The sequence below is a fragment of the Hippopotamus amphibius genome, chromosome 11 (assembly GCF_030028045.1).
Source record: "Hippopotamus amphibius kiboko isolate mHipAmp2 chromosome 11, mHipAmp2.hap2, whole genome shotgun sequence".
Taxonomy (NCBI): domain Eukaryota; kingdom Metazoa; phylum Chordata; class Mammalia; order Artiodactyla; family Hippopotamidae; genus Hippopotamus; species Hippopotamus amphibius.
This window is the reverse complement of record NC_080196.1, coordinates 7,803,330-7,830,220: the sequence shown is the minus strand read 5'-3', so window position 1 is coordinate 7,830,220 and position 26,891 is coordinate 7,803,330. Positions and strand designations below refer to the sequence as shown.

General features: G+C 43.2%; 2 protein-coding genes across 5 annotated transcripts in view; one reads left to right on the top strand and one right to left on the bottom strand.

Moving 5' to 3' along the window:
• The window catches only part of SYCP2L (synaptonemal complex protein 2 like), a 52,521-nt gene extending 51,377 nt beyond the window's left edge, over nucleotides 1-1,144 (bottom strand). For 3 of the 4 annotated variants that reach the window (XR_009048022.1, XR_009048023.1, XM_057699161.1), the window contains exons 1-2: nucleotides 666-1,144; nucleotides 201-225 (exon numbers count right to left, since the gene is read on the bottom strand). Coding sequence is in view for 1 of the 4 variants with exons in the window: in XM_057699161.1 (XP_057555144.1) it covers nucleotides 201-225; nucleotides 666-770 (130 nt within the window). In the remaining 3 variants the exon portion in view is untranslated. The remainder of the gene's footprint in view (nucleotides 1-200; nucleotides 226-665) is intronic. The other variant, XM_057699164.1, reaches the window with a different exon arrangement.
• Nucleotides 1,145-11,234: 10,090 nt separating this feature from the next.
• On the top strand, nucleotides 11,235-17,999 carry GCM2 (glial cells missing transcription factor 2). The gene is made up of 5 exons (XM_057699711.1): nucleotides 11,235-11,318; nucleotides 14,699-14,951; nucleotides 15,162-15,274; nucleotides 15,674-15,799; nucleotides 17,061-17,999. The coding sequence occupies exons 1-5, from the start codon at nucleotides 11,235-11,237 to the stop codon at nucleotides 17,997-17,999; spliced, it is 1,515 nt and encodes a 504-aa protein (XP_057555694.1).
• Nucleotides 18,000-26,891: the final 8,892 nt, after the last annotated feature.

Below are 26,891 nucleotides of genomic sequence, written 5' to 3'. Positions count from 1 at the left end.
CAGGCAAATGAGACACACTTTCCAACAAACTTCATTTCATAATCACAATCTGACCACTGTAAGATGGTCAATTAATCCAAATATAATAGGTAAACCCACTTCACTTTTATATATCATTTAGATAAAGATTCTTTTTTCTAAACAAGAATATTCTATTAATGAAAGGTAAACAACTAATTAGTAGTAAATAATACACTTACCTTTACTACTACTTCTTGAAATAATCTAATAAAAAGAAAAAAGTGAAGCTCATATTATTTTTAAAAAACATTATAAACATTAGTGTATTAATGCTGATAATTCTCTAACAGGCAGGAGTTGACTTTAGCTACAGTAGAAAAAAAATTTAGCAAAATCCTATTTGACCTTCAATCACTTTATTAAAATCAGCCTATCACCTCCAATCAGGTGAATAGTATATTTGAAAATAAATCATCTCATTTATTAATGAAATAAATAAAATGAATAAGTGAAAATAAATCATCTCATTTATATAACATTTGTTATATATTGTTTGTTCCTATTTCATATAATATTTCTGATAATAAAACGAATCTTTTAGTAAAACCCATATCTTAGAAAAACACAGGCTTTATAAACAACTTGAAGATTCCTATCAATGACCAATGGTATCTGCTCAGTTAAGCACCCACCCTCATCCTTACCAAGGCTGTGTCAAAAAAATCTTCTGTTACATTAATCAGAGATGTGTCCGAGGCTAGGTCTGCCATGGTCAGAAATCCTGTTGTTCTTTCAAACCAGGAAACCATGTACACAAGAGAAGAAACACTGATGCAACTTCTGACTGAATAACTACTGCCATTCAGCAAAATTTCACAACAGACCCTTTCCCGTCCCCTGTCATTTCGATTAGGCCTGGTTCGGAGGCCTCCATCTAGAACACTCCAGAGGGAATCAGGCCACTACAGTGTGGCAATAAGTTAAGTTCTCAGAAACCAGCAAGAACTGGAGACTCATCAACTCTCTGAAAGGCTTATAAAGGGGCTAGTGAATGGTTCAGAGATAAATAAGCCTTGTCAACAGAGGAGAAGTTCCTGTCACCTGGGAGGCTGCAGAAAACAAGTCATTGAGTATCAAAGGACATGCAGATTTACATGCTGCAGGCCTGGCCACCTTTCTTTTGTCAAAAGATTCCAGCTATTTGGAGATTTTTTCTCCCATAAGAACACATATCCAAGTTCATATGACGTTGCTAGAATTGGTGTGATTTAAAATTAACTTGTATAAACCTTCCTAGAACATATTTATTCAACAGAGCAAAGGCCATTTTGGACCATTTTTTCACTAAGGCTAGTCACTCTTAAAAAGAAAAAATCCTGCATGCTAAGTTAGAAATCATCAGTTGAACAGGAAGTTAGTGACATGAGTCTGTGATAAGTAACTCTTATAGCAGCAGGGCCTTGGGAACTTTGTCCATTTTAAAGCCAGGAACCCAAAGTACCAGCTGAAGACCAGGGACAAACCCATCAGCTCTCCATCCTGGCTGCACATTAGGAAATCCAATGCCCTGATGCGTGGGACCCATCTTGGACCCAGTAAATCAGAATCTCCAGTGATGGGACTTGCGCAGTGCATCTTGTTAAAGCTCTCCAGGTGATTCTAAAGGTACAGCAAGGTTTGGAAGTCACTAGGTGATGTTTCTTTTATCTTGAATCAGACAAATATTTGCATTTGATTGAATTATCCACCTCCTAAAGCAAACGTTTCTCCAACAGCCCGAGGGAAGAAGTGTCCCTCTACACAGAAAAACTCACCTCAAAGGCGATATTTTCTCCCTCCCTATGTTCAGGTTCAAAATTCTATGCTTTCAAATACATTTTTGTCACTCTTCTATATTTACACCCCCAAATCCTGTCCCCCTCCCAGGTCACCAAAATACACTGGCTGAGTGTTTATTTAAAGAAGTGAGGAAATTCTACATTACTTGATCAAGACTTGGACTAGGAGGTCACTCTGAAGCCTTTTACATGCCATGATCATACATGGTAACCAACATATCAGCTGCCCCCACAGCTGTGTCATTACCAGAAACCAGATGAATAATTATTGATAGATACAATAGCTGTTACTCATTAAGCACATGGCAAAGGACAAGTTACTCAGTCCTCCTGGATCTTCAAGTACAGGGCCAAATACGTTCCTTTCTTTAGGAAATTCTTATTCTATGGAGAACAACTTCCCAGCACACTTTATGTTGAGCCTGCGAACCTAGTGAGCTTTAGAAGTATAAAATCTAGTATCCTATCCACTTTGATAATATCAATCTAGTCTCCTTGGCCAACCCAATACATGAATTAATAGTACATGCTTTAGAATGTGTTTAAATTACATCAATGGCATTTCCATCACCAACTAAGATTCCGATGGGATGTGGAAATTCCTATTTGGTTTCAAAACTCCATTGGAGACTTGATGGGACACTTTCAAGTTTGGGAGGGCATTCTTAAGTCTAAATAGGAATTTCAGTTTGGAGCAGATCCCGACTCATCCCCCTAAAATAAGCTTAAGGTTCCAAGGCATCCCGGGACATCCCTGCTCCATTTCCTTTGGAGTTTTCGTAGTTTTAACTCTTTTTCCCTGCTTCCTGTTTCTGCATGAGTAAGTGTATCAGGGAGTTAGGTGGGGCTAAATTCAAAATGAAATATACAGTTTACATAAATACAGCCCTTAGATTTCCACTCCCAACCACCCCCCACTCTAGATGCAAACACTTTTAATTTTAAAGTCCCTGAGAGAAGTTAGGAAAGCCTGGAGTTTACTCTCTCCCCCATGGAGGGGCAGCCCCATAATTAGAGGCATTTTAAAGTGAAAAAGGACAGAGACATCTCCTTGGCCCAACCTGATGGTTCCCCCCCACCCCCGGCACACGGGTTTAGTTGCTCCGCGGCATGTGGGATCTTCCTGGAGCAGGGATCGAACTCATGTCCTCCGCATTGGCAGGCAGACTCCCAACCACTGCGCCACCTAGGAAGCCCCCAACCTGATCCTGATAAACTTCAGGTACTAGAGTCCAGGGGGTAAATCACGAGATTTTATTGCCAGCCAGATCATCCTTCCGTCCCCCTTTACCTGCCCCCACGTTCTCACCAATAATCAATCTCAGGGCTGCAAACCTTATCATGAACAAAAGAGAACTATAGCAAGAGATTTTTGCAAACTCTGCTTTGCTTCCAGATGCTATGATAAAGGCCTGCTTGATGTTACCTTCTGATTAATTAAAAACAGGACAGAACTGCATAACTGGGGTGACTTAGAATAAGCAAAAGATACTTTCGGCATTTTTTTTTTTCAGATTCAACTAGGATTTTGGAAAGTTGGAAAAGTGGGCTGTGTTATATTCGATAATTTATCTAGGTCCAATCTGTTAATAAAGTTTATTAAAATAGCTATGGAGCCTTTGGTGGGGCTGGGGGCGGGGTGGAGTGTGTAATAGTCTGATCTCTTCATCCTATATTTCCAAGTTGAATTCACTCAAATAAAAAACATACTATTACTGCATTAACTTGTTGAGGGGAGGAGGGGGCTGTGTCCACCTCATTCCTGTACACTCCCAAGGCGCCCTGCCCACCCCATACATCAGGAAACATATGTGGAACTTAATTTTTGATTGGATATAGGCGACAAGCACTTGTACCCATTCCTTTTCACATTTGAGTTCAAAGGAGCATAAAACACAAAGCTAGGCAACTGAATCCTCTCCAGTTCTTTAAGTTATACAAAATACAAATCCATACAAAATTAAAAGATGACACTTATCTTTAGGATCAATCCCTGCTGAATTAGCAAAGGCTCATCTTCTTTGAGGCCATCGATGAAGAATCGCTGAATACATTTCAGCAAGAGTGAAACGCACTGAAATTCATTTTTATCCAGTTCCTTGGGATTAGACCACACTAAGTTAAAAACTGTACATATAGTTACACATTGGTATTCTGGTTACAAAACAAAAAGACAAAACTCACTTGCCTTATTTATTGATTTGTCAAGATGGTGTAATAAAAGATTATTATATTTTTGAGGAACATGGCGCTCTCTCTGTTGAAAATATTCTTCTATTTTCTGAAATCCTTCATCATGCAATGCATTTATAATCAGTGATTGAAGCTGGAAAGTTGATAGTTTGAAAATTACTATTTCCCCCCAAGGACATTTATTTCATAGTAAGATTTCTAACTATTATTATCAATAATAATTCAGTGCAGAAATAGAGGGTAAATAGAGTTATATCTTGAACAGTAATTATGTGGACAATGAAATTGCTGGTTTAAGATTTGCAAAATGTGGTTCCTGGGGACTTCCCTGGTGGTGCAGTGGTTAACAATCTGCCTGCCAATGGAGGGGACACAGGTTTGATCCCTGGGCTGGGAAGATCCCACATGCCTCGGAGCAATTGAGCCCGAGCACTGCAACTACTGAGCCTGTGCTCCAGAGCCCATGAACCACAACTACTAAGCCACGTGCTGCAACTACTGAAGCCCACGTGCCTAGAGCCCGTGCTCCACAAGAGAAGCCATGGCAATGAGAAGCCCGAGGCGTACCACAACGAGGAGCAGCCCCCGCTAGTCGCAGCTAGAGAAAGCCCTCGCGCAGACCTAACGCAGCCATAAATAAAATAGATACGTTTAAAAAAACGTGGTTCCTGGACCACTAGCAGCACAGGCATCACCTGGGGGCCTTGTTAGGAGCCAGAAACTCCAGAAGCAGGGCCCTTCAGGTGATTCTCATCATGCTAAAGTCTGAGAACCTCTGACTTAAGGAAATCTACACCTGAATTACAGGGATCTGTGGGTAAAAAAGACTTTATCCTCAGTAATGTCAGACATTCTAAAACATTATAAAATTCAAGCCTATTATCACTCATTAAGTTACATAAATGTTCATAACAGAAGCAAATGAATTCAACGCTAATAATTACAGTTAAAGGAAATTGGTAAATATGCAAATTGCCATGATGAATGAAACTGAACTTTTCTGCCTGAAAGTTAGTCAAGACCTATTTCTAAGTTTGTGTGTGTATATATATATATATTTGAATAACAGATACATCCTTAAATATCTGCACTATAAAGGATATAATTCTTTTATTTAAAAAACTCAGTCCAATTCTACAGGCTAAATTACAATATTATTTTAATAAGGAATCATTTTACTACATACAGCCTGAAATTCTACTTATGCTTAGTATTGATTTAAATGAGGAGACAGCATTTGAAGTTAAACATTTAAACAATTTTAAGTTATCATACAGTAAGCTTTTTTGAGCCAAGTAGGTTAAGTGTTCTACAGATGTTCTCATTTAATCCTCACCACCAACCCAGCTGTTAGACTCTCTATCTGGGGATAATAATAGCAAGGCCAGGAAAGTTTAAGAATGTGTATGGGAGCACCCCGCTGAGACTCAGGTTCAGATTCTGATGCAACAGTTCAGGCTTCTTGCTACTTAAAACTTTGCCAGGCTTCCCTATACTCAGAACAAAGCCAAACCCTTGGCCTTGGTTTGCAGGGCTCTCTGCATGCTTTGATCTGTTAACCTCCTGCCTGACTTCTCTGCTGAGTCCTAGAATAAGTCAAGCTCTTCCTTGCCTCAGGGCCTTTGCACTGGCTGTTTTACTCCTGGACCGCTTCTCCCCACCACTTACCATTCTGGCTCCTCCTCACCTCTCAGATCTCAGCTTTTCAGGCAGGTCTTCCAGGACCTCATGTAAAGTTAGTCAAGTGCCTCCCTCCTCCCACCACCTCAATTATTCTCCATCACAAAACCCCATGCCTTTTCTTCTTCCCAGCTTATTTTTGTTCCCAATCTATCTCTTTGGCTTTCTGCCAGACAAGAATTGTATCTGTTTTATTCAATACTGTCTATCTCCACCTAGAATAGTGCTAGGTACAAAATAGCTTAGATTAGGATATTAGTGGGGTAGTCGAAGGTAAAATTGACAAGACATGGTGATAAACTGGATATGGGAGATTAGGGAAGCAAGAGAAGAGGATTTCTCTGCCTCTGCTTGAGCAACTGAAAGAAAAATTATGCTGATAGCCCAGGAAACAAAGAACTAGAGAGCACACACACACAAAGAACACAAATCTGATCTTTACATAGAAAGCATCCTGGGTGGTTCCACTCCCATCCTTTTCCTGAACAGACTGCACGGGACCTTCCTTTCCCTGTGTACGATAAAAAGATATTTAAAATTTTTTTTCAAAGAAATGCATTTCAAGGTTCATATTGTTTTCCTGAACAAAACTTTTTGTTCGTTCATGCCACTGATTAGAGTTCTAAGAAAGACACTACTTAAAAAAAAAAGCTTTATCCAACCTTCTTTATCACTGTCTATGACAAACACAAACCACAAGAAGCAAAGCAAACACCACTGCAATAAATAATCACATAAAATAAATTTACACTTTATAGTGGCAACTATAATTTTTAAAAAGGCTTTGAATTAATGAACCGTTTTTAGAATGAGAGCTTGTAAAATAAGGTATTTCAAGCCCAGTCATGAGTTTAAGCTTTATGTTTCTGACTTATATGAATTTTAAATGTGACTTGAGGACTTAAACTTCAAGGATCAAACAGCAACAATAAAAAATTTTACAAAACACTGAGTAATGGGTTGTTAGACATTTTCTTCAAGAAGTGATCTCTGGATATACCAACCTTGTTTTCATAAACATCCTAAATAATAGCATGTCATCTGCTCGCTTCATCCCCCAAAATTAAAGAATAATTTTTAAAAATGTTTTAAAATCTCTTCCAAAGAGGTCTTTTCAACAATCTAGCTGGGGCTAACAGTCCTACGTGTACTTGACCAAAATCCTTAAATGTCAGCGTATTTTACAATAATATTATTTATAAATAGAAGAAATGGGGTGAATTCAGAAACAAAGCCAGACTTGTTTTTTCCACCAGCAGTGTATTCAATAAAATGAATGCGGTAAAGTAGGAGCACTAAGGGTACCAATCCACTTCCCAGCCCCCCACACCATCCCCCAACCACCAGGCGGCAGGCGCCTTGGGGATTATCGGGTGCATCACGGCAAACAGAAGGCCCAGCTTTGGGGACCCTAGGTCTGGGGCCCGGCTGGGTTAACGTCATTGCACTCTCTACGCAGCAAGGCAGAAAACGGGCTGGGAAAACATGAAAACTTGAAAAGAACCATCTCATTGCCTTCAAACATTAGTTCTTCAGTTCCCCCTTCCCGAACGCTTTACTAGCGAGGGACCAGAGGTTTCTACCCAGCCTCAAGGTCTCACTGAAAGCTACCAATAAACTCCAAGCAAATCTAAGGACGCTGAAGCGCCCCGAGGGCCCCGCGAAAGGCTCTTGCCTCGACGGCCGGGGATGGTAGCAGACGCCGGCACTCTGGGCGAGCACACGAGGCTCGGAGCCTGGAGCCCGATGGACGCGCGCCCTCGCTCCCCACTGGAACAGTGGCGAGGAGGCCGGGGTTCCACGGGTGCCCGGCTCCCCCCGAGGTCACTCACCTCCCGCAGTCACTCACCTCCGGCATCCCGAGGCTCCCGGCAGGACGCCGCGCACCCGCACCAGGGCGCACACCCGGACCCGGGCGCGCCACGCAGCTGCGCCGCGCTCAGCCTCCGCGGTTCCGCCCCCGAGGCCCGGGCTGGCTGGGATGCCCTGCGGCGGGGGCCCGGGTAGCCCACGGCTCCCGGTTGCCAAGCTTTGCCTGGAACGCTAATTAATAAACCCGCGCCTGAAGACGTACTAGAGTCCCGTGTTTGAGAAGCAAGAAACGCTTGCATGTTAACTAGCAATCCAAGTCAGGCCACCTGGGCGCACGCATACGCACCGTAAGAAAAAGCGATTACTCAAAGGATGTAAACATGCCAATTAAAGTCTTTGCAGGCGAAATTCTAAACTGATAGGCGTCCCCTGTGCAGAAGGCAGCAGTTTTCTCTCCACCTTTAGCAGCTGCTAGAGCTGGTTTCTATCCATTGATATTGGTATAGACTGAAACCGAGCTTTCCCCATAGGAACAAGATTTGTATCCGAAATTGTGAGTTTATTCCTCACATCACAAAAGAAGGGGTTTATATATATATATATATATATATATACACACACACACACACAAACCTTGGTGTGCTCAGTCAAAATAAAATTAAAAAACAATTTTTAAAATCCAGTCTGCTTGTTTTCTGCTCACTTCCTTAACCCGACAAGAATGTGTACTTTTGGCCAGGTTTAGCCTGATAGGTTTAGGCTGATATTGTCCTTTCAAAACAATACATACTTATTTCAAAGCTCATCATATCCATTTCCTGGCAAATATGGCATAAGTATACTTACATTAATTTACCTATTTTAATCTAAAGCAAGTAAATTCAAAGCCCTCTTCCTTTGCTTTTGAATTAATGGACCTATACTATTTCAAAATACTAGCCAAGGAAGAGCCAGCTGTGAATATAAAGCGTTCTGAATCAATGCAAATATTAGTGCAGGAAAAACTGAAGGATAATTACAAATAATCAAAATACAGTTTAAATGCACTTTATTTCAGGGAATGAAATAGGTAATACAATAAGAATATAATATATAAAACAAAATTAAAGTTTTCTTAATATTAGTTTAAAAGTTTTAATGATTATTTTCAGACTTTGGGGGAAACATATTTCAGAACTACATGGTTGTTTAACACATTCAAAAGTTCGGGAGAAATTAAAGATAACATCACAGACAGCACCATTTATTTCTCTTATTTTGTATTATTTTCACTTTGATTAGTTTCTTTTACTAACATGTTTTACCCAGACATAATTTTAGGGCAACTTGGAAAATATATTCTAATTCTGCTCAAACTGAATATGGTGGAGACAATGACATTTCTTTGGACACCAGAATCCATTTTTTTAAAGTATTTGATTAATTGATTTGGTGTTAACCTTAAAAATTGTACTTATATTTTTGAAGGGTAAGGACTCTCTAGGAATATTCCAAAATAACAGAGACAAGAAATAGTCTAACAATGGTTACAATAAGACCAGAAATTAGTTTCTATGCATTCTCAGAAGTGATTTTCAGTTAGTTTTTGAAGTTATATTAAAAACATTTAAAAATACATTCTCTTAAACTTCACAAAGAAATGTCTATTTGTTAAATGAATGAATGAATGAATGTGTCAGTAATTTTAACCTTTGAAAAACAACACAAAAAGCATCTGAATGACAGGAGGTGCCGGGACCTTCGGTGGGCGGTTAATATGCTGAAAGTCTGTGTACGAAACAAGTGGGTGAAGCGTGAACACGTTTCTCCGTTTTCTCCCAAACCTTTGCGGCAACTCTGAGAGTGATTTTACCCGGAAACGCTGACAGACACGACCAAAGAGAACTTCGCGGCGGGAGGAAGCTGAGGCATGACCTAGTCACTTACTTCTTCGAGAACTTTGCGCCTCTGCTTGCGGGGAGGAATCCCAGCTTGAAACCAGAGGAAGAAAAAAATTCGTGTAATTATCCAAATCTGGCTTTTCCCGTCTCGGGAGTTCTCTGGCGGTTGGCTGCCAATGGTGGCGGCTCTGAATTGAACTTCACTATTGGATTGACTTTTCTAACAAGCCTGCTTGTGCCCCCGACCAGGGAGGTGAAGAGGACCGGGAGCGTGGACGAGGTTTGCTTCCTGAGGTTGTAAGGAAGCATCTGCTTTTCCCGCCTTTGCCAAAGGAAGAGGCTGTAATCCTGCAAGTGGCGCTGACCCGGGCGCCCTCCCTGCCGGGTCGCTCGTAGCATCAGTCCGCGCGCCTAGTGCGCGCCCGGCGATGCCAAGCCTAGGTCTCGGGATTTGGCGGGATACAGGTTCTGAGCACCCTCCTTTAGAGGGGGGCTTCTCTCTGGCTATGGCTGGGAACTGGAGCGTGTAGCCCGCAGAACAAAGACGCAGGGGATAAACTCCGGAGACCCACCTTCCCTGTCTGCCCAGAGCGGCCAAAGAGCGGCTTAGGTCACTTCAATCGGTTTCTTCCTTTGGGCTCTTCCAATCACCCTAATGAAGCGGATGTACAGGTGAAGAAGGTTTGGTCTCAGCCCTGGGGAGCCCACAGGGCCCTATGCTCTCACCTGGTTCCTCCAGTCTCCAGAAATCCTCCGAAGATGGAATGGGTGTAAGTAGGACAGTACCAATACAGACTATTTTTTAAAAGGGTCGTTTCAGGTGGATGGCGACTGAGAACTCACAGAGCCTCAAATCCTCTTTCAAAAAGATAAGGAAACAGGCTCAGAAGTAGCCGAGGCCGGCAGCGAGAGCTACGGGTTTGGGGGCGCTTGAGGCCGCAGAGATCACCCCTCCCTTCCCCTCCGCCTCCCCCTAACTCATCTCCCCCACCTTCTCCATGTTCGCTTTCCATTCCAGGACTCTCGTCTCGCTGGGCCTGGTCCCTCTGCAGCCCCCGGGAGCAGGCGCGCTCCTTAGGCCTGCCAGCACGCGGGGACCTTTGGCACTTCCTCGGACATCCCTCCCCCCTCCGTCCCAAGATGAGCACGGATTCCACCACAGCTGCAACAAAATCCCCGAAGAGCACCGGCCCCAAAGCTAGTTGGCTTGGGCGCATCTATCCAGACGAGGGTGCCGAGGCTCTTACAGGTGCTTCCCGGGCGGCCAGGCAATGGAGTGTTGTCCCTCGGGACACTTTGCTGGAAAGGCTCTGTCTCAAAAGCCTCCCTCTAGATCCAATCCGAAACCCCAGAGGCAGGGTGAGTTAGAAAAAAAAAAATGATTTTTCAACTTAACGGTGACATTCCAACCTCCCCTCACCCTGGCCCGTCTTTGCTTCAGTTTCCCGTCACCCCAGTGGCTCAGGTCAACCTCCCTGTCCATCCCTAGTTCTGCCCGGGAGGGGTGACGGGCCCTGCTGGGGCCCGGAGCGTGGGAGCTGGCGGGCGAGCGAGGAAAGGCGGAGCGGGGCGGGGTGGGGAGTGGGGGGGGGGCGGGGGGGGTCGTCTCTTTATAAATGTGCGGGCAGCTGTTGGGCGCCAGCGCTGCGCTCTGGTGGAGACCTTTCAGCACCGCGGCCAAGAATAGGGCTCCGCCGAGTCCTTAACCCTTGTCCGCCGCTTCTGGATTTCTAAATCAGTCTCTGTGTCTCTGTCTCTCTCCACTTTCTTTTAAAACAGGGGGGTAAATCACCGTGGGCACCTCTAGGTTGGTTTGTTTTTCTTCTGTTTTTCAGGATCCTTGGCGGAGAGCGCCAGAGAGCAGGGCTAGATGCCGGCAGAGGCGGGGCAACAGGTGGGATGCTCCTATGGGATGAAGCTCAGCTGGGACATCAACGACCCGCAGATGCCTCGGGTGCGTGAAACCCCCAGCGCTTGCGGCGCTGTCCATCCAAGAAGAGGGATGTCCTGGCAGACTTCCCTAGCTCCCAAAACACATCGCTGAGAGCCCTCCAGTGCACAGGGACTCCACAGATGGCAGAGTTGGATTGAGAGATGCATCTTCTCCCACTGTTTCCTTGCGCTCTTTTGAAAACAACCGAAAGCAGCGGGAATTGTCAATCAGGCTCCAAGTTCCAGGTCGTCTGGCAGGAGCCGGACACCTCGTCCCTCATTTTCTTTTAACAAAGGTAGAAATCCGCTGATTCTCTCTTTATCCAGTCTTTGAAATCCACGAGAAAGGTAGGGGAGAATCTCAGCGAATGTAGGTATCACTGTTTCTCACAGTGGTAGTAGGACCGTAAATCGCGGTGACCCGAATATTAAACAGCAGGACTTGGGCCGTTTACCCAGACGCCCGCCCGCGGCTGCCGGAGTGCAGCGCGGTTCCTGGGGGGGCTCTATAGTCACGCTAACCAGGGGACAGGCGCCCAGAAAGCCCCTGGAATCCGGCTTTTGGACGCAACTGCTGCGATTACTGCTCTAATGACAAGGAAATCGCCATTATCCGTTTAGGGTGAACTTGTTTTATTTTGTTTTAAAGGAATGAAGGGGTTTGGAGCCTAGTCCAGGGAATGAGCTGGGCAGTTATGCTTGGTCATACTTGGTTTGGGGTAAAAACTGAAAAGTAACTTTAAACTCCCGGGTGTGCACATGGAGGGAGAGTTAGGAGCGACCAGGGAAGCATTTGCAAAGGTGAACTTCTGGCAGTACCGTGGTACAGCAGTAAGGGACTGGCCTTTATTCAGCATCTACTACATTCAGCAGATAGCAGTTCATTTGCAAGGTTGTGTAGCCTCTCAGAGATTGGTACTTTTGAGGATGTACCTATTTGTGGTAAGTTTATTTATTTTAAAGTCTGCCTACTTTGGGGTCACACTGTACCATTTTTGGTGAAAGTGGACCACAGTACAGCAAGGGCATCTCATTCTCACTGACTTTTGTTTACATACATCTTCATAGGAAAATAAAATCTAATCTTGCATTTTAGAAAAGAGTCATATCGAAATAAGGGAAGGATGGCTTCTCTCACAAGCATTTTCTAGACTTCCCATGTAGATGTGAATTATTTTTCCTATGGGAGATTAGTTCTTAAAAAGAAAGTGTGCGTGACATCTCAAAAGCGGCCGGTGCACTGGGCTATAGAAATAGAACTGGAGAAAGAAGATCCTGGCCCTGCTTTGGCTAACTGAGGGAGGAAGAGCTAAACTAGCTGTATGACCTTGAGACGGTTCCTGAATTTGCCTTAGTCTGAGGTCTCTCACCTGTCATCAAGTGGTGGAATTAGATAACAATCTTAAACTCTCGTCCAGATCTACTGTCTTGTTCGGTGTGTGTACTCTTGTCTGTGTGTGCGTGCAACACATTAGAGCAGGTGAAACCCAATCTAGGAGTCCTCCGTTCTCGTTCTGATTTAAAAATGCAGTTTCCGTGCCTTCATTTTCAGTGTCACTACTTTGATAACAGCAGTCTAGCCTATACCCTTACAGGGGCATGCTAATGAGATACTCTTTTCTGGAAAACTGTCTATTTCTTACTAAGGTCCTTAAACTGAAATATTCACTTTAAAAACAAAGATATAGCAATTAGCATAAACTTAAGCGTTGATAGCACGTCATTATACATGTCATTTGTGACGTACCTTAAGTCAATGTATCAATTTATGTCAATTATAACATTTCCGAGAAAAGATAAATAATGCTGCTAGTAATGATAAAGATATCAACAACATCTCTGCAGTTTTTAAGACAAATTGCCCATTTACCTATTACTGTTAGAAGGTACAGTACTAATGTGCTACACAAGTCTCAATTGTCCAACTGAGAATACTTTTGCTTTGCAAATGTGATCTAATTTTCCTGGCAGTAGCAGGAGGGAGAGAAGGTGTAAATAGCTTACTACTGCGATAATACTCTTCTGAAAGTCAGAGGGGCCTGGCTGCCACAGATCTTCTGCTTAAACCCCAGCTATGACACTGGAGAGGCCATCCATGTAACTTCCACTTCCTCATCTATTAAGTAAGAGGAAGGTTGTTGTGAGGATTATAGATACTGCATACTGTGGCTTTATGAGTCTCTGTCCCAAATACTTGACTCTGAACTGTAGCGTGAAAACAGCCGCAGGCCATACGTAGATGAATGTACATGGCCATGTCCCAACACAAGTTTACTTATGGGTACTAAAATTTGAATTTCATACAATTTTCATGTATCACAAAATATAATTCTTTTGATTTTCCCCTCAACCATTAAAAAATACAAAAATCCTTCTTAGCCTGTGGGCTGTACCAAAACAAGTGGCAGGTTGGATTTGGCCCACGGTCCCTCGTTTGCAGACCCCTGCTCTAGAAAGTACCCAGTAAACAGCAAGTGTTCAGTAAAGGATAATTTTATATAAAGCTTATATACAAGAAAGACATTGCAGGATAAATAATGCATAATATGGACAAGGACCACGAAACATGAATAGTAAAGCAGTGCTTAGTATTTTAGATATCGCATTATCTTAGCCACGCAGCTCTTTGTGAGGGAGAATGACAATCCCCATTGCTCTGGAGTGAGGTCCAGGGCTTGGCAGCCTCCACCGAATGCTCGGGTTTACCTTAATGGTTAGAGTCTTATCCTAATGCCCTTGTAAACCCAGAGGGCTACGTTGGGAAGCTGTTCTTGTCTCCCTGATGTTGCACTGGGTATCAGTGCTGATGTGGCTCACAGGTTTGGGACAGAGCCAAGAAAAAGCACTGGCTGGAAGTAAAGATGTTTACAGGCTCAACTGCATGTCAGTTATAAAACTTTCCAATCACTTTTTGTCCTGATGCTTTAATACTTAGTTTGAAAATGTTTTCAACATTTAAACACACTAAGAAGTGGTAGGACATGGTGGTGAAGACAACAGCCTCTGGAGTCAAGCTGTGAGGGCTCAAATCCTAGAGCCAGGTCTTACTAGCTGTGTGACCTTGGGCAAGTCAATGAACCTCTCTGGTCTCTGTTTACTATCAGATTAAATGGGGATCATAGTAGTACCTATTGTCCCTTTGCAGTATGAAAGCTAGATGCACTAATACACATACAGCTTCTAGAAGATAAGCACCATATAAACATCAGTTTATAGCCAGTTGTCAGAGGGCACATACAGGATGAGTGACATTTTGCAGGAGCAGTCTCTGGGTTTTACAACATTCCTGGAATTAAAAAGACTCAGTTTTTATCCTGATGCGCATGGGGAAGATTAAAAGCGTGCTCTCTCGGGTTTGGGCTTGATACACTTGACTCCCTGCCCTTGTGGGCGCCTTTCCAGGAGCCAGCCCACTTCGACCGCTTCTGTGAGTGGCCGGACGGCTACGTGCGCTTCATCTACCGCAGCGACGAGAAGAAGGCGCAGCGGCACCTGAGCGGCTGGGCCATGCGTAACACCAACAACCACAACGGCCACATCCTCAAGAAGTCGTGCCTGGGCGTGGTGCTGTGCGCACGGGACTGCGTCCTGCCTGACGGCTCGCGCCTGCAGCTGCGGCCGGCCATCTGCGACAAGGCCAGGCTGAAGCAGCAAAGTGAGCCTCGGGACTGGTGGGGGGCGGCCGTGCAGTGGTGGGTTCCCTATTCCCAAGGGACTTCCCCTTCCTTCCTTCCTTCCTTCTTCCTTCCTTCCATCCTTCCTTCCTTCCTTCCTTCCTCCCTCCCTTCCTTTCTTCCATCCTTCCTTCCTTCCAAAGGGTCTGGGGTCGGGTTCTTGTTAGTATTTCTCGCCTCTGGCTTTGCAGAGAAGACGTGCCCTAACTGTCACGCTGCTTTGGAACTGATCCCCTGTCGAGGGCACAGCGGGTACCCTGTAACCAACTTCTGGCGGCTTGATGGCAATGCGATATTTTTTCAGGTAGGTTGCAGGGGAGGGGCAGGGACACCACAGTTTGTGATGGACATTCCCATCATATCACGGGGACCGAGCCCCCCGCTATGTGTCTTAGGAAACCTGGACCAAACCAAACACAGCTCCGGTGGCCAGAAATAGGTGCTGGGCTCCTAGGGCCTTACCGGGCTCCTAGGAATGAGTCCACCTACTGTGTGCTCTCTAGGGGCGGGAGAGTGAACCTAGTTATAATTGTTCTCTTATGGTAAAAGGATGGTTAGGTCATCTTTTAAGATGTCTATTATTGGTGCCATTTTATTTGTTCAAGAACTTTTCCCTGTCATTTTGAGAAAACAAACAACATGGGATGTTCGGAAAGGCAGCCTCCCTCAGAGGAACACGTGATTCATCCGCTTATTAATGCAGGCCAAGGGGGTTCACGATCACCCAAGACCAGAGAGCAAATCAGAAACGGAAGCTAGGAGAAGTGCCATCAAGAGACAGATGGCTTCTTTCTACCAACCCCAGAGAAGGAGAGCTCGAGAGTCCGAGGTAACGGGGAGCCGACATTACACCTGTGCTCTGTGTTCACTGTTAGCACAAAATACACTGAGGATTATGTAAAATATGAGTGTTGTACCTTCATTTAAAAGGTTTGATTTTATGTGAAAATTATATGTCTCTAACAATGTCATTGAGTCAACATTTTGAATAGAGTTTCTAATCCCTTCTTTTTTTTAAGATTTATTTTATTATTTATTTATTTATTGGCTGCGTTGGGTCTTCATTGTTGGGTGTGGGCTTTCTCTACTTGTGGAGAGCGGGGGCTACTCTTCATTGCGGTGGGTTCTCTTGCTGTGGAGCATGGGCTCTAGGTGCATGGGCTTCAGTAGCTGCGGCATGTGGGCTCAGTAGTTGCGGCATGTGGGCTCAGTAGTTGCAGATCACGGGCTCATTAGTTGCTCCATGGCATGTGGGATCTTCCCGGACCAGGGATTGAACCCATGTCCCTGCATTGGCAGGTGGATTTTTAACCACTGAAGCCCCTCTAATCCCTTCTTCTTGAAAAAAATAAAGCAGAATATCTCTACAGTTAATGACAGAGTGAGGATGGGAGCTGATGTCTTAACACAAGGGCAATGATCCAGGGGTCACATGGAAAGAAACAGGTGCATACCAACAAGTTAACGGTGCATCTCTGAGAGGGCCCTTTACATTTTTTATATAGAGTGATAGCATTTCTTTGGGCAACTTGATCCAGTTTGGCTGTTCAAACAATGTATGCCAAGGAGGCAGAATATTGTCTGAGGGTAAGAGACACTGGCCTTGTTTGAGCATTTTCTATGTACCAGGCGCCTAGGGTCTAAGAGTTTTACACATGAATTGGTCACAAGAGCCTTAAGAAGAAATGACCGTTACTGAGCCCCATTTTTAAGTGAGGAAGCTGAGGCTCAGGGAGGTTAAGGAACTTGTTCAATTCATGAGGGACGGTCAGGATTTGAACCCAGGTCTGTGTCAGGCTCCTGGGCCCCTGCTATTATGCACTTAGTGGAGGGAGAACAGACCACCTGCCACTCAGACCCACCTGCCTGGCCACCATGGACCCTCCTCGTTCAGCAGCGTGGAATTCAAGCCTGAGCTCAAACTGTGAAATTCCTGGACCGCATGCCCAGATCACGTGTCTGAGCTCACAGCGCAGAGCCCACCAACTGGAAGTTTGTTATGTGGTTGGTTGGCAACTATTATGGGTGAAGGTATCCATGTGATTTACGTCTCTATTGACAAATAAAAATTTGTGTCTTTTTTTTTTTAGGCAGGAGAGAATCAAGATATCAGCGGACATTTGAACAACATACCTTCCCTGGAAAACTCAGAGGAGTTTGATATAATTGCTGACACAGGCTTCCCTGTTCCAGGGCAGCCTTGCTTTTCCTTTCCAAACTCGGATGCTTACCTACCTACCTGTGACCTAGCTGCCTTTCAGGGAGACACAGTACCACCCTTTCAGAAATACCCAAACCCAAGAGTCTATGTGCCAAGACCACCCTGCACCTATGAATTGGCAGGTCCTTGTTACACAAATTCAAGCCCGTATCCCACCCTTTATAAAGATTCCAGCAATATCCCTAATGACACAGACTGGGTTCACCTGAATGCACTACAATACAATGTCAACTCCTATAGCAGCTTTGAGAGAAGCTTTGATTTCACCAGTAAACAGCATGGCTGGAAACCAGCTCTCGGAAAAGCTGGCCTTGGGGAGAGGACTGACCATGGACAGTTCCAGGCTATGGCCACTGGCCCTTATTACAACCCAGAGCTTCCCTGCAGGTACCTCACAACCGCCCCGCCAACTGCTCCAGCCCTACAGACAGTGATCACCACTGCCACCACAGTGTCCTATCAGGCCCACCAGCCCCCTGCTGTGAAATGCTGTGACAGTGTGCGGGAAGTTAAGAGCCTTTCTGGCTGTAACTATGCTTCTGAAAACATCCAAGTGTCCATCTACTCGGAGGCCTTGGACCTTCCAGCTACAGTCACCATGGCAGCCTCTCCAACAGCATCACTTCCTTTGAAAATTCCCGGAGATGGCCAGGCCATCAGACACACTTTGCCTTTTCCTCAAGAGTCAGCGCCCTCCCGGACAGACGGAGCAGAGACCTGGGAAGTGTGTCCATCTGGATTGGGGTCTACAGTTGGTTATTCAGATAGAGTCAGTCCGTTCTTTAGCTATGACAACAAGGACTTTTGAACAAGAGTCCTGGGCACAACATGATACTGGTCACCATGCAGGCAGTGAAATATGACACGGCAACTCTCTCTTAAATTGGGTGATTCATTTAGCATGAAAAAACATATATATATGTAATAATATATATGTATACACACACACACACACACACACACACAAGGGTGAGTCAAAAATTATCTGCACTCTGGTTATATTAAAACTTCTGTTGGCTGCTCTGTCTTACCAGCGCTTTTGGTTCAAGGCTACTGTCTCCCCAGTCACGGCTGTGCAGGTGTGAACGTGTTACATCAGTTCATTTGTAACTGTGGTGTGAGCAAAAATGGATGCCCACTTGTGATTTGCACGAAAGAGGAGCAGTGTGCCGTGATTCATTTTTTGTGATCTGAGGGTGTACCTGGTGCCGTTATTTATTGAAGACTTTGTGCACAGTATGGAGAAAGTGTTTTGTCGTGAAAAAGTGTGTATGATGGATAGAGATGTTCAAGGAAGGTCGCACAATGTTAGCCGTCAAACAGGAGGTGGATGCCCATCCACGCGAAGATGTCAAGACAGCGGCGCATTTGTGGCTCACAGCTCAGCCTAAAACATTTTTTAATGAGGAAACGCGAAAACTTGTTGACCAATGGACAAAGCATATTGAAAAGCAAGGAGATTATGTTGAAAAATGATGTATTTGTCTTTTCTAAAAGTAATTAAACTCTACAGCCAGAGTGCAGATAATTTTTGACTTACCCACGTATATATAATAGTAAAACCAATGATCAGTTGAGTAAGTTATAGGTTAGAAATGTTTAGATAATACAGGGAAATTTTGCATAACATTTTAAAATCCACTACAGTACATAGAATTAGGTCTGAAAAGTGTTCCAAATGAACAAATAAGCATGAAAGTTAGCGAGCTAAGTTCATTTAGTTTGTTAGCTGGAGTAGAAATCAAGAATGCTGGTTCTCACTCTAAGCCTTTCGCCATTGGATCATATTAGGGAATTTCATAAATCTTTCTTTGGCCCTTAGGGGTTGTCAAAATACCTTTGGGAAGAAATCTTTACAATCTTATCTCCTGAGTCATTTCATAAGCATTTACAACCTGTTAAAATAACTTCAGGAAGTAATTTAGACCATTTTATCTCCAAAATATGTTATCTATAGCTTTTTAAGAAATCTACCATGTTGCAATGATAAAGTGCAGTTGTTTTTGAGAGAATTTTGTTTTCCAGTATCACCTGAATATCTTTTCTTAACATTGATGAATATTCTCCTAACAGAGTCAGCCTAACACTAATGATGTGTATTTAATGGATTTTTAATGTACTAAAATATATATTTTTTCCAAGTAGGTTTCAAAATTAGAACTGAGATGTTTTATTCAAATTCAGCTTTACCTTTGTTACTCCTCATAAATGTAATTGGTAATGGTATTCAATTAAACAAAATAAAGACATTTTAAAATAATGTAGATGTTATTTCAAAACAAAAGTAGGAAAAATTGTGCATATCATGACCTGGGAAACATTTATAATAGATTAAACATAGTTTCTTTAAGTTTTGTACTTTATTTTAGAAAAAACTATTGGCTATGCTGATAACAGAAATCTTCTTCAAATCAGTGGCATACATGTACACACGCACGCACGCACGCATGCACACACACACACTTTTGCACAGCTCCCAATGCTTAGTGAAAATATTCAGTTCCCAAATAAAAACAAACCACATCAATAAATTTGAGAATGGGGGGGGGGGAGGATTATCCTCAAATTTGCACGGAATACCCAATTTGCTTAACTAAATTGCAGTAAATCAGATGCCGTTTTAAATCACTGAGTGTTATACGCTGCTCACCTGAGTGCTAAAGCCCTCATACCCTGATGTAATAAATACATGCATTACTGGCCACCAGGTTAAAGAAATATCAGTACACTCCTATTCCCCAGCCAACTTTTTCTCAAAGGAAAAGATGCCTAGTACACCGTGGACTCCTTTTTTTCTTTAGACTTCCGTTGCCAAAACTCACAGCTTCTAATCGTACCTAACATTTATATAGTGCTTATGTGGGCCAGACACTGTTCTAAGCCCTGAACACGTATTAATGTATTCAATCTTCATCACAGTCCTCTGAGCCACCTCAGAGAAGCCAAGTGATTTTCACAGCAAGTAGCAGAGCTGGAATTTGAGTGCAAGCCACCTCCAGAGTCCCTGCTCTTAACCACCATGTTACATTAGCTTTGATTATAGTTAATTATCAGTGAACTTGCACTTGTACTTAGCAACTGTTGTACTTGGCATGGAGTAGCGAGTTTTATTACTTCTAAGTATTTATGTCCTCACATTGGACACAAGGGATTCATGCAGGGTGGGTAAGGGCGGGGATGGGAATGAACAGATTCTGGGCAAAGCCCTGAGGTGACATTTCCCAAAGTGTGGTACAAGGGTGCTCTGGGTGACAGAGTGATTCTAGAAGGTCCACAAATATTTTATGTTAATAGTTATGGATTTATTTTAATGTGTAATAGGGAAAGATATAAATAACACATCAAACCTATGATTTCAAGATATTTTTGCCTAGACAAAGCAAAACAACTTTTGTATTTGTTTTGAGGCAAGGCAATTTAAGGAAAAATATGAAGCAAATAATAGCACAGATGTTACAAGAAAATGCAAAAAATCATCAAAATGGTGGAGAGCTACTGAGTAACGCAACACACTGTAACAGAGAAGGACAAACCTGACTCCATATTAGACCTTTTCCTTTATCTCTAACCCTTGAGCTCTGCTGCCTGTGCTTAGTCACGCTGGCTCTGCACCCTTGTTGCCTATGGCCTTAAATATACATATTAGCCCATTCTCAAGGCTCTTCCCCCCAGGCTTGATCTTTAAAGGTATAACACTTTTCATTCACACAGAGATAAAAAGTTGCAGAACAGAGAATAATATGTCTTGTTGGATGTTTACAGTTGGACCTACCTGGACAGCTGCTAGAACAAAGGACTATCACATCCCCTCCAGGGTCTGGCCAACACCAAGAAGTCTGCAACAGTCAGCTACACCTCCTCCTCTTTTAGCATAAAAGAAGCCTGAATTCTAACTTGGATAAGATTCTTTAGGACACTAGACTGCCATCTTCTCCGTCTGCTGGCTTTCTGAATACAGTCACTATTTCTTGCCCCAATACCTGTCTCTTGACTTATTGGTCTGTCATTCAGCAAGCTGTACGAGCTTGGACTCGGTAACAATACCTTCCTAGAGCAAGGGGTCAAGGGGCTGAAAATAGGTGACTCAGCTGAAAATGGGAAATGGTGATGACAACGAGATTGTGTAAAGCAGGAGCTTGTGGGGCAAACAAGCCCAGGTGTGACTTTGGATGTCTGCAGTTTTCACCCCAGTATTGAGGAGTCCAGACAGTGGGCCACACTCAGGAGCCATGCTGTGGGAGTTGATCCTGGGGGAGGCGGTGAAGGCAGAACATACCTCAAGTGTTGGCCGGGCCCCCAGCCACGCCATCCCCCCAGGAGCCAGGTTCCAGGGCAGAGTGGCTGTGTAGCACAGGTGAGTTCTTGCAAACTGAGCTGCCTGAAGAAGGCGCAGGAAGGTTTAGAGTCTGGGTCATAGCTATGGCTCTAAAGAACTGACCTATTAGGTAGCAAAAGGTTTATTTTGTTTTTTAACATTTTAGGCAGGACGCTTTTCTTTTTTTCTTTTCCTTTTTAAGATTTATTTATTTATTTTTATTTATTGGCTGTGTTGGGTCTTCATTACTACACGCGGGCTTTCGCTCTAGTTGTGGCAAGTGGGGGCCACTCTTCATTGCGGTGCGTGGGCTTCTTGGTGCAGTGGCTTCTCTTGTTGCAGAGCATGGGTTCTAGGTGTGCAGGCTTCAGTAGTTGCAGCACATGGGCTCATTAGTTGTGGCTCATGGGCTCTAGAGCACATGCTCAGTAGTTGTGGCGCACAAGCTTAGTTGCTCTGTGGCATGTGGGATCTTCCCGGACCAGGGCTCGAACCAATGTCCCCTGCACTGGCAGGTGGATTCTTAACCACTGTGTCACCCGGGAAGCCAGGTAGCAAAAGAGTTTTGTGGAAAATGAAAGGAAGTAGGAAACTTGCAAGGGCCTAGGTGTTATATTACTAATATGTAATAGTAATTATGACTATGAATTATGAATAATAACTATTTGATTTCTAATTTAAAGCTTTCAAATGTGGACAGTGTAAATTAGAGCAGCCAAAGCCTCTGACATATTTATTCTGATCAGCTCATGACGAGTGAGCCCAAGCCTTCAACCAGACCCCTGACTATATCAGTGACTGAGAGCAGAGGAGGGCAACGCAAAGGAGGTGAGGCCAGGCTGAGAGCAGACACCTGTGATCACCTGTCCCCAGTTAGACTTAACCAGTGCCACGGGACACTGAACAGAAACACAAGGTATCCACTTGCTAACCATTCTTCCCTCTCCATGCACAGCGTGTAGTCTTGGTGTAGACTTGATATACTTACCTGGAAGAACTTCAAAGTATTGAATCTAACCTCTGACACGTAGTTTCAATGGAACATCTGTTGGAGAAGCGAGTGCAATTCTTTTCATAATTTAGGATCTTACAGAATAACTTTAACTAATATTCTGTGAGATGTGCAAAGAAAACCATTGCAAATATAATTTACAAAAAAAAAATAGATTGATAAATGGTCTCTCACTGCCTCACTCCTTCCAGGGTTCACAATGTCCCACTACACATTAGAATCACCTGCGGAGCCTTAACAATCCTAGTATCAAGGCTGCATCTCAGACCAATTAAGTAAGAATCTCCCGGGGACCTCCTCGGCAGTCCCGTGGTTAAGACTCCGCAATTCCACTGCAGAGTGCACCGGTTTAATCCCTGATTGGGGAACTAAGATCCCACATGCTGTGTGGTGCAACCAAAAAAAAAAAAATCTCCAGGAGTGAGCACTCAGAATATTGTAAAGCTTCTCAGGTGATTCTAAACTGCAACTAATGCCTATAGTTTGCCAGGATAGTTCCAGAAACCTCTTTAGTCCCAGGAAGCTGAGAGCAATATGGTTTTGTGGAGGCTCACATGAAAGAGTATTCGCAGTGTAATTAATCTCTGTTATCTCTAACTTTCTCTTGGATGCCATTGTTTTTTTCACTTAATGAAAAAGGAAGAAAGCTGGCAGAAGCCAAGTCATCTATTTGTTGCTATTTAAAGTACAAATTAAAAATTGGATTTTGAAAGCCACAAAATTAGATAAAATACCCTGCTTGTAAGTCAAATCATGAAGTCCTTCATTCATTCAACAAATATTTGATTGACCTTCACTATAAATCAATGACATGCTAGCATTAGATACACAGAGGTGAGCTAACTGGAAGTCTCTGCCCTCTTGGCGGGCTGGTAGCCTGCACAGATGATAAAGATAGAAGCAAACACTGCAGTTACAGATAGAAAGAGCCATAAAGGAGAAAGCAGGTGCCAAAATAGAGGAAATGAAAGTGAACCCGTTTGGATACAGTGGTTAGGGAAGAGCTCCCTGCAGTACTGAAAGAGTACTGAAACTGAAATGCAAAAAAGCTAGGAAGGTGAACAGCCAGGGAGGACACTGCAGATTAAGGCACAGCAGGTGCAAAGGCCCTGAGGCAGCAGAGTACATGTAGTCCTAGAAGCCGTTTCTATAGTATGACGGTCTCTATGGGCTGAGGGCCAGATAAAAGCATTTGGCGACAGCTTGATTACTCTATGGAAAATGTTAAGTTGATTTAAAACTATAAAGGAAAGTCTATGTGCTTGATTAAAAACTATATTAAGACCTTCAAATTTCTTCCAATGAAATCTGCTTTGGTGATAGGGTTGCCAGAGTTAGCAAATAATATACAGGGTTTCCTGTTAAATTTGAACTAAGATAAACAACAAGCACTTTTTGAGTGTAAATATATCCCAAATATTCCACGGACGTACAAAAATTATTCATTGTTTATTTGAAATTCAAATTTAACTGGGTGTCCTGTATTTTATCTGGCATGCCTGCGTTGGGGGGAATATTGTAATTTAATTTCATTCCTGGTCAAAACATGGTAAATGACATTTGATAAACTAAGAGGCTACAAATGTCGTTACCTAAAACAATTTGGCTGCTGAACATTTGTGAGGAAATATTTATTTTCACTGTGTAGTCTACTTAATGGGAGAGACTATATTTTTTATCATTCTTTAAAGTATAAAAATCATAGCTACCTTAATACAGATTTTAAAAAGCCAAGCATCACCCTTTAACATTTCTACTTACCAATCATGCTGGTCGGACAAACAGAGTTCTACCACAGACCTCTTCAGCTGATGGTCACCCTGTTTATTCCTATTTCTATTCCACTTGGTTAAAGCAAAAAGCGTTCTTCACCAGTAATGGATTTTCCATTAATCAGCCCATTAGAACTGGGTCTTCTGATCCTCTCTCAGGCAGCTGAGCTACCCACATAACATTGTGTTTTACGGCTTGTCTGGCAAATCCTTTTACCATTCCAGGCCATGGTGTGGGGAGGAGAGGTGGGATAAGCCTTTCTATGCTCTCAGCCACCTGTGTCTCTCCCCACTGATGTACCAGAAGGGCACTGCTGAGTAAAAGTGCCACCTGGCTGCTCACGGAGGCCTCCGCTTGTGCAAAACAAATATTCTCTTTTCTAATCCCTCTTAAGGGCGAGATTTTAAAAACCCCAACAGGAAAAAGCCTTCTGCCTGGAGATGGCCTCTCCAATAAACTATATTATTTCCACGGTTTCCATAAACCACCTGAACTTCTTCTCTTAACCACCCTAAGCACTATGGTTTTAAAGACCTTTTCTGACAGTTGCCAAGATGTAGCGAAAAGAACCACCTTAATTTAAGTGCACCCAGAACTGTGGTCCCAGCGGGGGATGTGCAGACGTCCTCTACTCCCGTCTCCGTGTTCAGGCAAGAGAAGCCCCTCCATTTCTGCTTTGGGTGTTGCTATCCTTACTGCAAGCACAGGATGGTCATTGTGGAACTCTAATGGGGCCAAAAAAAAACTTTATATTTTGGTTTTGTGGTTTTTAAAGAAGAAAAATCCAGGTTCACCTCAGAGAATATGTCTGCAAGAATGACTGAAAAACTCACGCCCTGTTCAACAGAATCTACTCATTCCCTAACTTGATGCTAAGTGCTCCCTATAGGAATTTCACAGAGAAGCATAAAACGTGGTGTCTGCCTTCAAGAAATTTCTAGTAAGCAGGAGAAATAAGACATGCGTGTTAAATAGCAGTGAAGGCTACATTATCACATGCATTACAATATTTTATAAATAAAAAAATATAACCATGTTGCTAAGAATCTTGCCTTGCTCATTTTAGTTAAAAACATTAAAGCTGTGAATGTTGGATTTGTCTCCGCAGCTGGAGGATCTGGGCAGAGGAAACTTCTGCAAAGGAAAAGATGAAGGTGGAGTCAGAGGGGCCAAGATGAGTAACTGAGTAATGTTCTTGTGAATATTTTCGTCACCAGTAATCTTTCCTTATTAAGATAGTTTCCTCATTAGTATCTTTTTTTTTTTTAAGGCCAGGTGGTGCGGCATGCAGGATCTTAGTTCCCTGAGGAGGGTCAAACCTGTGCCCCCTGTACTGGGAGCGTGGAACCTTAGCCCCTAGACCGCCAGGGAAGCCCCCAGTATCTTCTTCTTCTTCTTTCTTTTTTATTACTGTTGTTATTTATTTATTTATTGGCTGCATTGGGTCTTCGTTGCTGCACACGTTGCTGCGAGCAGGGGCTACTGTTTGTTGTGGTATGTGGACTTCTCATTGTAGTGGCTTCTCTTGCTGCAGAGCACGGGCTCTAGGAGCATGGGCTTCAGTAGTTGTGGCACATGGGCTCAACAGTTGCGGTGCATGGGCTTAGTTGCTCCGCGGCATGTGGGATCTTCCTGGATTGGGGATCAAACCCATGTCCCCTGCACTGGCAGGCAGATTCTTAAGCACTGCGCCGCCTGGGAAGTCCCCCCTGTCTCTTCTTATTAAGATGTTCTTCTCCCAAAACTCTTCAGGTACACATTTTTCAAATTACTTCTTAAATAATTTTCTCATGAAATATTCTTTATGGAAACATTCTTCATGACTGTGGATATATGCAACAGCTATACCATTGATATATTCTTCTTGATTATATTTTAATACATTCATAAGAATCTACTTAAAACAATAAGTATGACATTGTTCCTATTCTTAAAAATCTAAAAACAAGGTCCTACTGTATAGCACAGGGAACTATATTCAATACCCTGTGATAAATCATAATGGAAATATATATATATTTATAAAACAGTGTCACTGCTGTACAGCAGAAATTTACACAACATTGTAAATCAAATATACTTCAAAAGATGTTTTAAAAATAATCTATTTTTGAAGATAAACATTATATAGGTTCGTATTCATGATGCACATGTTTATGATCATTTATTCAAGCAAATATTTGGGTACCTGCAAGGCACTGGGCATTGTTCTATGTCCTGATGAGGAAGTGATGGGCAACTGGCACGGCCCTCGTCCCCATGGAGCTTCTGTCCTTTGTGAAGGATATGTTCTCAAGAAAGGGGGAGATGGTATATATATTCTTATAACTAAGAAATATAAGTTAGAGTGAATATAATTTAATGCCCTAATTTTCCCCATCTCTGCTGGTCAATGCTCCCTGTCTTTCCCTTCAACAAAAGGTCTCCTCACAGAATGGACAGCAAGGGAAGAACAGATAGAGACGGGATGATTAAAAGAAGAATACGCAGCAGTCTTCACAGGCACGTAGATCATCACTAGTGTCAGCCACCCCGGGACAGAGAAATCACAAGGATGACAAGGAGAAGACACAGTGAGAGGCAAAAAAGGAATGAAGGCT